We start from the raw sequence: 12,384 nt of genomic DNA, 5'->3' as shown, positions 1-12,384 counted from the left end.
CTGATGCTAGTTGGCACATCAGTGCTGTGTCGTGGCAAAGGGAGAAAAATAGTAGCTATGTGCGAGTTTTCTTACAGCCAGCTTTATCTTGTTAGAAGCATTGTCCTTTATTCTGCAATTAGGCTTTTCTTAATATTTTGCTGCTGAAAGTTCTTTTCTTTTGTGAAATTAAGGTGATAGTAGATGGGGACTTGTAAAATGCCTTTGTTTATCAAAATAAAAAGTTGGCAACTTTATGGAGATTTAAATTGAATTTAGTTGTTAGTAGGTTAGTGAAATCCTAAAGTCTGAGAACCGCTGGCCAGATGTGTGGTCTTCAAACTCTTCTGAAGCAGTGGAGCCCTTCCTTCCGACAGGTGGCCACGGGGAAGCCCGACATGTAAAGCGGCCGGGGTTCCAGTTCCATCTGGGGCTGCAGTGGGGGCTGCAGGGGGGTCCAGAGTCCAGTGGCTTCCCTCCCCTCACCCCCCCAGCAGGCCCTCAGGGGTCCACGGAGCACAGTTTAGAAACTTCACTCGATTGCTGAGGTGCAGCCTGTGCTCTGAGAAGGTTAAAATGGTGTTCACTGAGCGCCCAAGTCTGAGAGAGGGAAGGCAAGGGGAGGACAGAGGAGGCAGTAATCCTGGGAGGCTTCCTGGAAGAGGCAAGTTTTGAGCAGAGCATGGCGAGGATAGCAGGGTGAGGGCCTGTGGAACTATGGGTGGGCCAGGGATTCCAGACAGGGCAGTGGCAGATCCTGGAACATCCCAGCCAGAAGGGTCTAGAGACCTTTCTGTCTGATTCCTTGTTGTACACATGGGGAAACTGAGGCCCAGAGAGTGGAAGGGACTTGCCTGCTGTTATGCTCTGGGCAGGGAACAGCAGCAGGCCTAGAACCCAGGCTCTCCCATGCTGCTCACAAATGGGCAGGGAGGCAGGTTGAGTGGCTGGGACCAGAGACGCCAGGGTTGGGGTGCTTAAGAGCCCTGTGGCTCCATCACTGGGGATGTCCGTCCGGGTCCCCTCACCCCTCTCCGTGCCCCGTTCCCACCCCCAGGCGCCCTGGAGATCGGGCAGGCCCTCCCCATCCACACTGGCCGCTATACTTGCACGGCCCGCAACTCCGCAGGCGTGGCCCACAAGCACGTGGTCCTCACCGTGCAAGGTAAGGGTCCCCAGCCCAGAGCCGAGGCCTGTGCCGCAGGGGAGTGGGCGGAGAGCTAGAGGCAGGTGGGCTGGGGCGGGAGCTGAGGTCCCGGGTTCCAGATGCCCAGACCTGCCTCTGATCTCACTCCCTGATGGGGTTCTTTGGGAGAAAAGAATCAGCCCACCTGTGTCCTCCATGCGGAGGTTTCCAGAACCCCTCTTCCCTTCAGACCCCTCTCTCTTCAGTGCTCAGAGGCCCCTGGTGGGAGGGGCCTGGGTGTTAAAGGCATCCCCAGGGACCTCTGCAGCCCTGTTCCTTCGCAGCCTCCCCCGTGGTGAAGCCACTGCCCAGCGTGGTTCGGGCCGCGGCAGGGGAGGAGGTGCTGCTGCCTTGCGAGGCCTCGGGCATCCCCCGGCCCGGCATCGCCTGGCAGAGGGAGGGGCTCAGCGTGCCTGCAGGTGAGTCTCCTGGCAGCCAGCGCCCGAGGCAGGAGAACAGATGGGCCTGGGGTCCTCCCTCCTGCCCGGGGCCTCCGCACACCTGCAGGGAGACGCCAGCGAGCCCCCGCCCTGCCCAGAGCACGGTGCCCGCCCCGGCCCCCGCGTCCCCTCCCGCCCTCCTGTCCCCTTTCACCACCCAGAGCCTGGGATTCTACCTGAGCACTGGGGGTTGGGTTGGGACCTCGGGGACAGGGCAGCCTGGCTGGAATCTGGCTCCAGTTTCCATGCTCACTCTGCCCTCCCCCCCCCCCATCACCCTGTGACCACGGTGGGTCACTTGCTGCCTGGTCAGACAGAACGGCCCGAGATGCCCTCCTGCCCTCCTCGGGGGTCCTGCTGCCCCAGCCACCAGCCCCCGATGTCCTCCCTCCACATCCAGGAGTGAATACCCAGGTCCTACCCAGCGGACAGCTACGGATTATCCGTGCCAGCCCAGAGGATGCCGGCAACTACTTCTGCATTGCTCAGAACAGCGCAGGCAGCGCCGTGGGGAAAACTCGCCTGGTGGTGCAAGGTGGGGCCAGGGAGGGGGGGGCTGAGGTGGACCCCAGCAATCTAGGGGCTTCGAGGCCCCTGAGAGCCTCTCCCTCACCTGCCCGGCTCTGGTCCCAGGCGGGACACATCCCTGTGTCTGCCCTTACCCCAGCACGGCTTGTGGTTCTAGAAGGAATTCAGGAAAAAACATCTTCTCCCATCGTGCACCCAAGGTCTGGCGTCAGACAGTAACTCCGGTCTTCTCTGCCTCCTCTGGCCCTTTGTGGGACATTAGTCCAATCATCCCTCATTCATTTTGGCTTTCCAGTAACAATAGCCATTTCTATCCCTTTAGTCATTGTGTATGCCTGTGAGTGCAGTGGAATCACCTTGTCACAGCTTCACTAAACTTAAGAGTCCCCAAATTGTCCAGACCACTGGCGATGGCCTGTGACCAGGCAGTTGGTAGGGCAGCAGATGGGGGTGGAGGAAGGCGCTGAGGGGCAGGCGAGGTGCCAAGGGCCAGCCCAGCCCAGCCCCAGGCCCCGAGTGGACTTCTTCTCCACACAGTCCCGCCCACAATCGAGACTGGCCTCCCCGACCTGTCGGCCACCGAGGGCTCCCACGCCCTCCTGCCCTGCTCGGCCAGCGGCAGCCCCGAGCCCAACATCACCTGGGAGAAAGATGGCCAGCCTGTGTCTGGAGCCGAGGGAAAGTTCACCATCCAGCCTTCCGGGGAGCTGCTGGTGAAGAACTCGGAGGTGAGGGCCCCACCCCAGGAGCAGGGAGGGCAATAATAGGAACAAGGGCAGCAAATGTCTCCTGAGCACCCCGTTTGTCCTGCTCTGTGCTGAGCACCGTGCAGCTTTTAACCCCAGGAACCTGGGGAAAGAGGTGTTATCATCCCCGAGTACAGATGAGGAGACCGAGGCTCAGAGTGTACCCAGTTTTTCCAAGATATGCTATTGCCAAGATGCAGAACCAAGATTTGAATCAGGACCTCTATGGCTAGTTCCTGGGGGTGGGAGGGAGCCCTGGATGGGGCAGGGGGTGGGGTTGGCGATGACTGTGTCCTCAAATTGCACCTGGGTGGTCTCAGTCGGACGTTGATGTTGGCCTGAGCCAGGGGCGTGGGTGAGACCCGGGACCCCCTTCCCCCATCGGCACTCAGATTCTGTAATTATAACACGGGCCGCTCTTCAGATGATGGGCGTCTGCTCGGTGGGCGCACCTGGAGGGGGTCTGGGGGCCTCGGACCCTGCCACACAGGGAGGCAGGTAGTGCAGTGCTGAGTGACTGGCCCTGCTCGAAAGCACCACGGGACTTCTCCTCCCAGAGAAGTCACCAGAAGTAGGACCTGCCCCAGGGATGACATGAGCATGGACGAGCTGGTGCAGGTCAAGCTCTGAGCACAGAGCCCGGCACACAGTAGGTGCTCAGAGAATGGTAACTGTGAGGATCACGTGGTCAGAGCTCGTGTGAAGGCTGCCGGGAGGTGCACTGTGCAATGCTGAAGCCGACCCGTTTGCTAGCTGTGTGACCTTGGGCAAGTCGCTTCGCCTCTCTGGGCTGGATGCTCCATGGGAAACTGCATGGAGCGGGTCCCCAGGGGCGTTCTGGCCGTGCCAGGGGTGGGGGCAGTTCTCAGGCTGACCCTTCCCTTTGCGCACAGAGCCGGGACGCTGGCACTTACACCTGCACCGCGGAGAACCCTGTGGGCCGTGCCCACCGCCCCGTCCACCTCACCATCCTGGCACTGCCTGTCTTCACCACCCTGCCTGGGGACCGCAGCCTGCGCCTCGGGGACAGGCTGTGGCTTCGCTGTGCGGCCCGGGGCAGCCCTACCCCCCGCATCGGCTGGACTGTCAACGACCAGCCAGTCACAGGTCTGGGCCTGCTGGCGGCGGGGGGACGGGGACCCGGTGGAGGGGGAGGAGGGCGGGCAGGTGGGGAGACCCGGCCTAGAGGGGAGGAAGAGGGTGTCAGTCGGCCCTGCGGGTTCTGGGTCTCCAGGCTTGGCCCTGGGCAGGGAGACAGGGCCAACACACGTGGCCATGGGTGACCAGTCACATGTCAGCCCCGGCAAGGAGCCACCTGTAAAAAAGACTCAACTCAGAGACCTCAGGGCCGGGGGGGTGGCCTGTGTTCCAGCCAGCGCGGCTGCTCCCCGGCGGGCCCCTCAGCAAACCCCTTTCCCGGGGACTCTGTCCTCCCACCTGGCCCCTGGGTGACGTTTAGGGAGGCACAGGGCCCACACGGGGCCTGCAGGGTACATAGTTGGTGCTCGATAAACGTCTGCTGAACTGGTGAATTGCTAAGTCCCCTCCACTGCAAAGTGATATTTTCAGACCCTCCTAACGCTAGTCGAGGTGCCGTGAATCGTGTGCAGAAGCCCATCTGCACACACCTTGAAGAAGGCTCTGCCCCAGCACGTCCTGGGGAGGGAAATGGGCCAGTGATTCAGCCTCTCGGAGCCCAGCCACTTCATCTTAGAATGGAGACCACAGGGGTCCTGAGGCTGCAGTGATTTAATGCAGGAGGGCGCTGGGCAGAGCCTGGCCCAGAGTAAACGCCCACCGGTGGTGGCTCTTGTCTTTATTCCTGGTGTCGGGCAGTGTCTGACCGCAACAGGGGACACAAAGTCTGTAAATGGACTCCATCTGTATGTAAATCGTGGCGATGTTTCTCTCAGTGCTGTGTGTTAATAGGCCCCAGAGACCTACCCTGGGCCACCATCTCACTCGTGATGTGGACCCAAAATCAGAAAAGGCAGGTCCTTAAGCCGCATCCTCTGACATGGCCCGTGCCTGCCGTGAACGGGTCTGGCTTGTCAGGCTTCCACCTGGGAGAAGGGACACCTGTTTTCTGTCTGTATTAAGCACCTGCTGGGTACCCAGGCCTGAGCTAAGTGTGCAGGGCAGGAGGTCCCTGGCACCCTGGGCTCAGAGCCCCCTGAGGCGTCTCTTTCTCCGCCACAGAGGGGGTGTCGGAACAGGACGGGGGCAGCACGCTGCAGCGGATGGCAGTCACCAGAGAGGACGGCGGGACCTACGTCTGCTGGGCCGAGAACAGAGTGGGCCGCGTGCAGGCAGTCAGCTTCGTCCGCGTGAAGGGTAGGGCATGAGCCACGTGGCCTTTCTCGAGACCTCCGCTGAACCCGATCTATTGGTGTTTCTAAGAAGCTGGCCTCCTGACCTCTGAACTAGTAATTCTCCACCCTGGCTGTGCATTAGAATCTCCTGGGACTTTATACAACACTGAGGCCCAGGGTCCACCCCCGACTCAGTAAACAGCCTCTCTGGGTTGGGGCCTGGGCGTCACTATTTTTTAGGCTCCCCAGAGGACTCGGCTGCAGGTAGAATTGAGATCTGACCATCAGCTTGCAGTGCTACCCTCAGCTGGATGGTGCCAGGGTTGGGGGAGGGCACGGGGGCCGGGGTACCCTGGCGAAAAGTGCCTGAAGCTTGCCAGCCTGCCGGTTGTTCCCCGCAGCCCTGCTCCACCAGGAGCAGCACAGTCATCCTCGGTGATGCCATGACTTAGTATGCTCGACTCCAGGATGGGTGGGGTGGGGCTTGATGGAGGGGAATGAGCAGCCCAAGGCACCAGGACACAGCTGCAGCTGTTGGTAGATTCGGCCTCAAGAAACCAGCAAGGGTGGAAACTGGCACGGAGCATCCAAGAGTGGTTTAAGATTTGTGTGAAATGAGAATCAGGGATGTCTTAGCATTGCTGTGTCTAACAGAGGTGTCCTAATGATCAGGTAGTCCTTGTTTTCCAAAGTACCTGATACTCTGCATCTGGGGCAATCCATCTATGAGAACAAGTATATGACACTCCAAACACTGCCACCCCTCCTGTGCCTGTCTCAGGCATCACTAATCAATCACAGCACTATTCCCAGTCAGCACAGTGTTCCTGGCAGCCGCTGCCGGTCCATTTCACTTGACCCTTGACACGGAAGCTGTTTGCCATCCCTGATGCACTGACCATACGCAGCCATGCTGGGTCAGCAGGAACCTGTGCAGGCCCCTGGGGTCTGGCGGGCAGGCCTTAGGGGGTGGGTTTACAGGAGACTGAGCCTGAAGGGAGCTTCCTTTCTGACCCCTGTCTGATGTCACCTTGTGCAGAGGCTCCCGTCCTAGAAGGAGAGGCCTTCTCCTACCTGGTGAAACCTGTGGGGGACAGCATCCGGCTGGACTGTGTGGTCCATGGAGACCCAGCACCCGACATCCGCTGGATCAAAGATGGCCTTCCTCTGCAGGGCAGCCGTCTCTGGCTGCAGAATGGCTCGCTGACCATCCACAGGACTGAGGCAAGGCGGCGCCTGGCACCGTGGGGGGCCACCTGGGACAACCCTAGCTTTTTCTGACGGCTCAGAAGGGTTCTTTAGGTTGGCACCGCCCTCTGCAGTCTACAAAGCACTTTCCTGCCTGTTACCCAGAGATTCTCCCCCCACCAACTGTGACCTCCAGCTGGTGACTTAACTTCTCTGTGCCTCAGTTACTCCATCCATTCAATGGGGCTAATAATTGTTTCTACCTCAGAGTTTATAGTGAGAAATCAGTGAGATGACCCTTACTGGGTATTTAAGAGTGACTGGCCCCTGGGTAATGCCAATAAATGTTGTTATTAACAACCCCGTGGGGCAGGGTAGACGGGTAAGAGCGCCATTTTACAGGTGAAGACACTGAGGCTCAGAGAGGCCCACAACCAGTAAGGGCCCGAGGCAGGACCCCACCCCAGGTTTCCAGATTCCTACTCCACACTGTTTCCAAAGTCGTGGGCACTGGGGCAGCCCCTGCTCACCTTCCCTTCTGTGCCCCAAGTCCTAGTGATCACACAGAAATCCAGAATTCCATCGTGTCAAGCTCATCTTAGTCTGCAAACCATCTCCCCTCTGGAGGACTCGTGGTGCACACAGGCACAAAAAAAACCCTGGGAAGTCCTGCAGCTCAGAAACATGTTGTCTAACTCAGTGTTTCCCAAACTTATTCCACCGTGGAACCCTGTTTTAAAAGATTCCCTAATAATGTGCCATGAAGTGATCATACTGTGACATGCACGGTATGGAAGAGGTGGCTCTAAATCATGCTTTTGCAGTGTGTGGCCCTACTTAGGGCAGTGAGTCCCTGCCCTTAGTCCCACTGCCCCCAAGTTCCAGGTGGAATCCAGCTTCTCTTTGGATGTCTATTGACAAGTGGCCGCAGAGGCCCATGTGATGGACTCCGAGAGCCCGGCTGGTGTGTGCTCTAAGCTCCTTCCTGGTTAGATGGATCTCGTCCAGTCACCCTCTCCGTGTCCAGCTCTCCCGAGTTGCCCCTCCCCCTGGTCCTCCTCTCCTGAACCCCGCCCCCTCCCATGCCCACCTGCAGATGGACGATGCAGGGCAGTACCAGTGCCTGGCGGAGAACGAGATGGGCGCAGTGGAGAAAGTGGTGGTCCTCGTGCTGCAGAGTGAGTCTCGGCCTCCCCTTTCCCGGGCCCTGCGTGGCGGCCGTGTGAAGGGGTGCCCAGGGGCGCCGTGCTGAGGCTGTGGCTGATGCGGCCCAGGTGGTCTGCTAAGGGCGGAGGGCAGAGAGGGAGGCCTGGGGACTTAGGATTCTCTTGCAAATATTGGTTCAGAACACACAGTTGATGTCCTGTGACATGTCTCCTTGGTGTGGGATGGGAACCAGTGTCAGGCTGATGGATACTCAGGGACCCAACAGCCAGGCCCGGGGCCCCTGTTTATTCAAAGCTGTCATCGAGGTCACAGTATCGGTGCTTGCGTCTACAAGACAGCTTATAGCTTACAGAGCACTACCTGAGCCTCAGAGTAACCCTGTGAGATAGTCTAAGTAGGGATTTGTGATAAAGCTTTGTATTGAAGATGAACACACCTGGGGAGAAGAACACGTGTTCTTCTCTATGAATTTTCATAATTGAACCCACCAACCTGCACCTGGATCAAAAATAGAACAATATCAGCTCCCAGACTCTCCCATCGTACTGCCTCCAGTCACTACCCCGGCCCAGGTAATCACAACCCAGGGTTTTGCCTTAAAAGGAAAAGAAAAAAACCAGCTTTATTGAGGTATAATTTATATACCATAAAATGCACCCATTCATACGGTGGAATGTTATTCACCCTTAAAAAAGAAGGAGATTCTGACACCTGCTACAACATGGATGAACCTTGAAGGCATTATGTTAAGTGAAATAAGCCAGACACAAAAAGGCAAATATTGTATGATTCCAATTATATGAAGTCCCTTGAGTCGTCAAATTCATAGAAATGGAAAGTAGAATGGTGGGTGTCAGGGGCTGGGGGAGGGGATGGGGGTTAGTGTTTAATGGGCGTGGAGTTTCAGTTGTACAAGATGAAAAAGTTCTGGAGATGGACGGTGGTGATGGTTGCACAACAGTGTAAATATATTTACCACCGCTGAACTGCACACTTAAAAATGGTTAAGGTGGTAAATTTTATGTTATATGTGTTTTACCACAGTTTCTTTAAAGTGAAAAAATGCACCCATTATAAGCGTACAGTTTAGTGATTCTTAGTAAGTTTACAGTGTACAACCATCAGCACAACCCATTTTTAGAACATTTCCCTCACTCCAGAAAGTTCCGTCTGCTTGATTGCAGTCAATCTCTGCTCCCACCCCCAGCCCCAGGCGACCATTGATCTGCCTTCTGTCTCTGTAGATGCACCTTTTCTGGAAATTTCATATCAGTGGAATCACATGCAGTCTTTGGTTCTGACTTCTTTCGTTTATCAGTGTTTTTGAGGTACATCTATGTTATAGCATATGTCAGTACCACATTCCTTTTTATTGCTGAATAGTATTCCATCATATGGATATACCACATTTGTTTATCCATTCACCAGTTACTAGACATTTAGATTGTTTCTAGTTTATGGCTCTTATGAATAATGCTGCTGTGAACGTGTGTACAAGTCTGTGTGGATATAGGTTCTCCTTTCTCTGGGGTAGATTCCTAGGAGTGTAATTGCTGAGTGACATGGTCAGGGTATAGCTGACTTTTTAAGAAACCACCAAACTGGCTGTACTATTTTTCCTTCCCTCCAGCAGTGTATGAGGTTTTGGTTTCTCTACATCCTTGCCAATACTTGGTGATGTCAGTCTTTTTTTAGCCATCCTTGTGGGTACAAAGTATATCTCACTGTGGTTTTAATTGGTATTTCCCTAATAACTAATGATATCAAGCATCTTTCATGTGTTTATTACCCTTTTCTGTATCTTCTTTGGCCAAGTGTCTTTTCAGATCTTCTGCTCATTTTTAAATTCGGTTGTTTGTCTTACTGATGAGTTATAAGAGTTCTTTATATAGTCTGGATGCAAGTCCTTTGTCAGATAGGTGATTTGCAAATATTTTCTCCGAGTGTGTGGCTTCTCTTTGCATTTTTCTGATGGTGCCTTTGAAGAGTAAGAGTGTTAAAATTTGATGAAGTACAAATTTATCAATTTTGTATTTTTTGGATTGTGTATTTGGTGTCATACTTAAAAAATATTTGTCTAACCGAAGGTCATGTTGTCTTCTATAATTTTTGCAGTTTTAGTTCTTACATTTAGGCCAATGATCCATTTGAGTTAATTTTTGTATGAGGTAAGGATCTAAATTCCTGGGTGTTTTTTTTTTTTTTTATGTGGCTATCCAATTATTCTGTACCATTTATTTAGATCTTCTTCCATTTCTCTCAGCAATGTTTTGTAGTTTTCAGAGTACAGGTCTTGTACTTTTTTTGTTAAATTAATTACTAAGTATTTTATTATTTTGGACGCTATTGTGGATAGAATTGTTTTATTAGCTTGATTTTTGTGTTTTTCATTGCTAGTACATGGAAATACAATTTATTTTTGCATCTTGATCTTAAATCCTGCAATCTTGCTAAATTAGTTTTTAGTTCTAGTAATTTTTTGGCAGATTCCTTAGGATTTTCTACATAGAGGATTTTCTCCATGTCATCTATGAGTAGAGACAGTTTTCCCTTTTTCTTTCCACTCTGGATGCCTTTAATGTCTTCATATTGCCTTATTGCCTTGGTTAGACCCTCTGGTACAGAGTTGAACAGAAGTGGTGAGAGCAGGCATCCCTGCCTTGCTCCCAGTTTTAGGCAGAGAGCATTCAGTCTTATACTATAAGTGTGATGTCAGCTGTGGGTGTTTTGTAGGTGACCCTTATAAGGTTGAGGAAGTTCCCTTTTACACCTAGTTTGTTGCGAGTTTTGGGCATGGATAGGAGAGAGCATAGGTTTCTGGTTCCAGACAAGATGGCATAGATGCACTTCTCCCTGTTCCTCTGCTAAGTACAGCTCAAAACCAATATAAAACCTATAAACCTATATAGAAGACAAACATTGAAAGACTCTGACAGGTAGAGAAAAGAAGGAGGATCGACTCAGGATTTGGGACCTGAGGAATGATATGGCAGTGAATTCCCTGGTTCTTCTTTTTGCCTCATACATCCGGGGCAGGATGCTTGAGAAGCTGGCAACGTGGATATACCAGTGGGCTCACACACACACACACACACACACAGAGCCCCAACAAAAGCTCACTGTCTCTTCCCAAAGGACTGGGAAAGGGACAGCATAGCAAGAAAAAAAACTTTTAGTTAATAATCACCCTACTCCAGCCAAACACCATGAAAAAACTGCAGCCCCACCCCAAGCCCCCTCAACAGAGATCAAGTGGAGGGTACACTTCTGCCCTCACCCCACTGTACTGAGGCACCCCCTTTCCCCCACTGGCAGGGCAGGTGGTATCATGTGAGGCCTCGTGAAGAGACAGAACTTGCACCACTGCCCAGCAGTGAGGAGCCCCCCAACAATGTCGTGGAGGCCGAGTGGGGGCAACACCAGTGCTGTTCTCCCTCCCAGCCAGGGTGATGTCAGCAGAGGCCTGGTGTGAACCCTGAACTCCCACTGCCCAGCAGTAGTGAAACACCCCTCCTCTTCTGGGTGTCAGCGGAGCCAGCCAGGGAAGCTGGATTTCCACCCTCACCTGGCAGTGATGAGGTAGCCTCTCCTTTCCCCTGGCAGTGTCAGAGGAGGCCTGCTGAAATGGATGATTTAAGTAAGAACTAGAGTTTTTAATACTCAAAATGTTCAGTATACAACGAAAACTCCCTTGTCATCCCAAGAACAAGGAAAATCTCAACTTCAGTGAGCAGAGATGATTCACAGACTCCCACACCGAGAGGACACAGATGTTGGAATAATCTGATAAGGATTTTAGAGGAGCATCATAAAAACGCTTCAGTGAGCAATTAGGAACATGCTCGAAACATGAAAACACAGCAGATCTCAGCAAAGAAATGGGAGACATAAAGCAGAACCAAATGGAAATTTTAGAGCTAAATTTATAATAACAAGCACAATTACAAACGCAGTGGGCGGCGTGACAGCAATATCGAGGACAGAGGAAAGAATGAGTGAATCTGAAGATAGAACAATGGAATTTACCTAGTCTGAACAGGAGAGAGAAAATGGACTGGAAAAAAAATAAATAAACGAACAGAGCCCCAGAGATCTGTGGGACTCCACTGAAAGATCTAGCATTCATGGCATCAGAGTCCCAGGAGGAAAAGAGAAAGAGAGCTGAGAGTATTCAAAGAAACAAGAGCTCAAAATTTCCAAAATTTCAGAAAAGATGTAAACCTACAAATTTAAAAAGCTGAGCAAAATTCAAACAGGATGAAGTCTGCACTGAGACACATCATGATCAAACTTCTGAAAATTAAAGGCAAAGAAAATGCAGCTCCCATCCTCCATCAGTGCATCTGAGTGTGGTTGTGGCGTAATTGGGAGTGCAGCAGTTTTCAAGGCGGCCTCGGCTCTGACCCCTCCTAGCCCTCTGGGACCCCCTGCACAGGTGCATATTTTCCTCGTCAGCCAGGGCCGTGAGGGAGCTGATCTGGCCTGTCCAGGGCTCCCTCATTTCCAGGTTCTCTTGGTTAAGTTTCCAGCTGGTCCCAGGTCTCCTCAACCAGGGCCACAACCTCAGGCCAGCAGAGCTTCCAGTTCCCCACTTGCTTCCTGCCGGTTCTACTCCTTTTCCTGACAACACCCCTGGCTTCTCGGAGTACACTTGCATCCCCTGCTGAAGTCACATCGGCCTCTTGTGACAGCAAAAGCTGCTGGTTTCGCTGCCAGCTCCTCCCTAACAAAGCTGCTATGATGATCAGGCTGTGGTGGGGGTGGGAGATGAGAGCAGCCCCAGGCAGGAAGGCCGCACACTTCCACTGTTCTTAACCCAAGTTCTAGAAGCTTTTCAT

General features: G+C 53.2%; 1 protein-coding gene across 2 annotated transcripts in view; it reads left to right on the top strand.

Moving 5' to 3' along the window:
• Nucleotides 1-12,384, top strand: part of HMCN2 (hemicentin 2) — a 148,851-nt gene that overhangs the window by 120,252 nt on the left and 16,215 nt on the right. For both annotated transcript variants that reach the window (XM_087419569.1, XM_087419568.1), the window contains exons 78-85: nucleotides 1,037-1,144; nucleotides 1,450-1,584; nucleotides 2,006-2,140; nucleotides 2,671-2,861; nucleotides 3,773-3,986; nucleotides 5,079-5,213; nucleotides 6,231-6,415; nucleotides 7,476-7,557. In XM_087419569.1, the coding sequence (XP_087275695.1) occupies nucleotides 1,037-1,144; nucleotides 1,450-1,584; nucleotides 2,006-2,140; nucleotides 2,671-2,861; nucleotides 3,773-3,986; nucleotides 5,079-5,213; nucleotides 6,231-6,415; nucleotides 7,476-7,557 (1,185 nt within the window). The remainder of the gene's footprint in view (nucleotides 1-1,036; nucleotides 1,145-1,449; nucleotides 1,585-2,005; nucleotides 2,141-2,670; nucleotides 2,862-3,772; nucleotides 3,987-5,078; nucleotides 5,214-6,230; nucleotides 6,416-7,475; nucleotides 7,558-12,384) is intronic.

The sequence above is a fragment of the Ceratotherium simum genome, chromosome 29, assembly GCF_057802395.1.
Source record: "Ceratotherium simum simum isolate JZ-2026a chromosome 29, ASM5780239v1, whole genome shotgun sequence".
Classification (NCBI taxonomy): Eukaryota; Metazoa; Chordata; class Mammalia; order Perissodactyla; family Rhinocerotidae; genus Ceratotherium; species Ceratotherium simum.
This window is presented reverse-complemented; position numbering and strand designations above follow the sequence as displayed.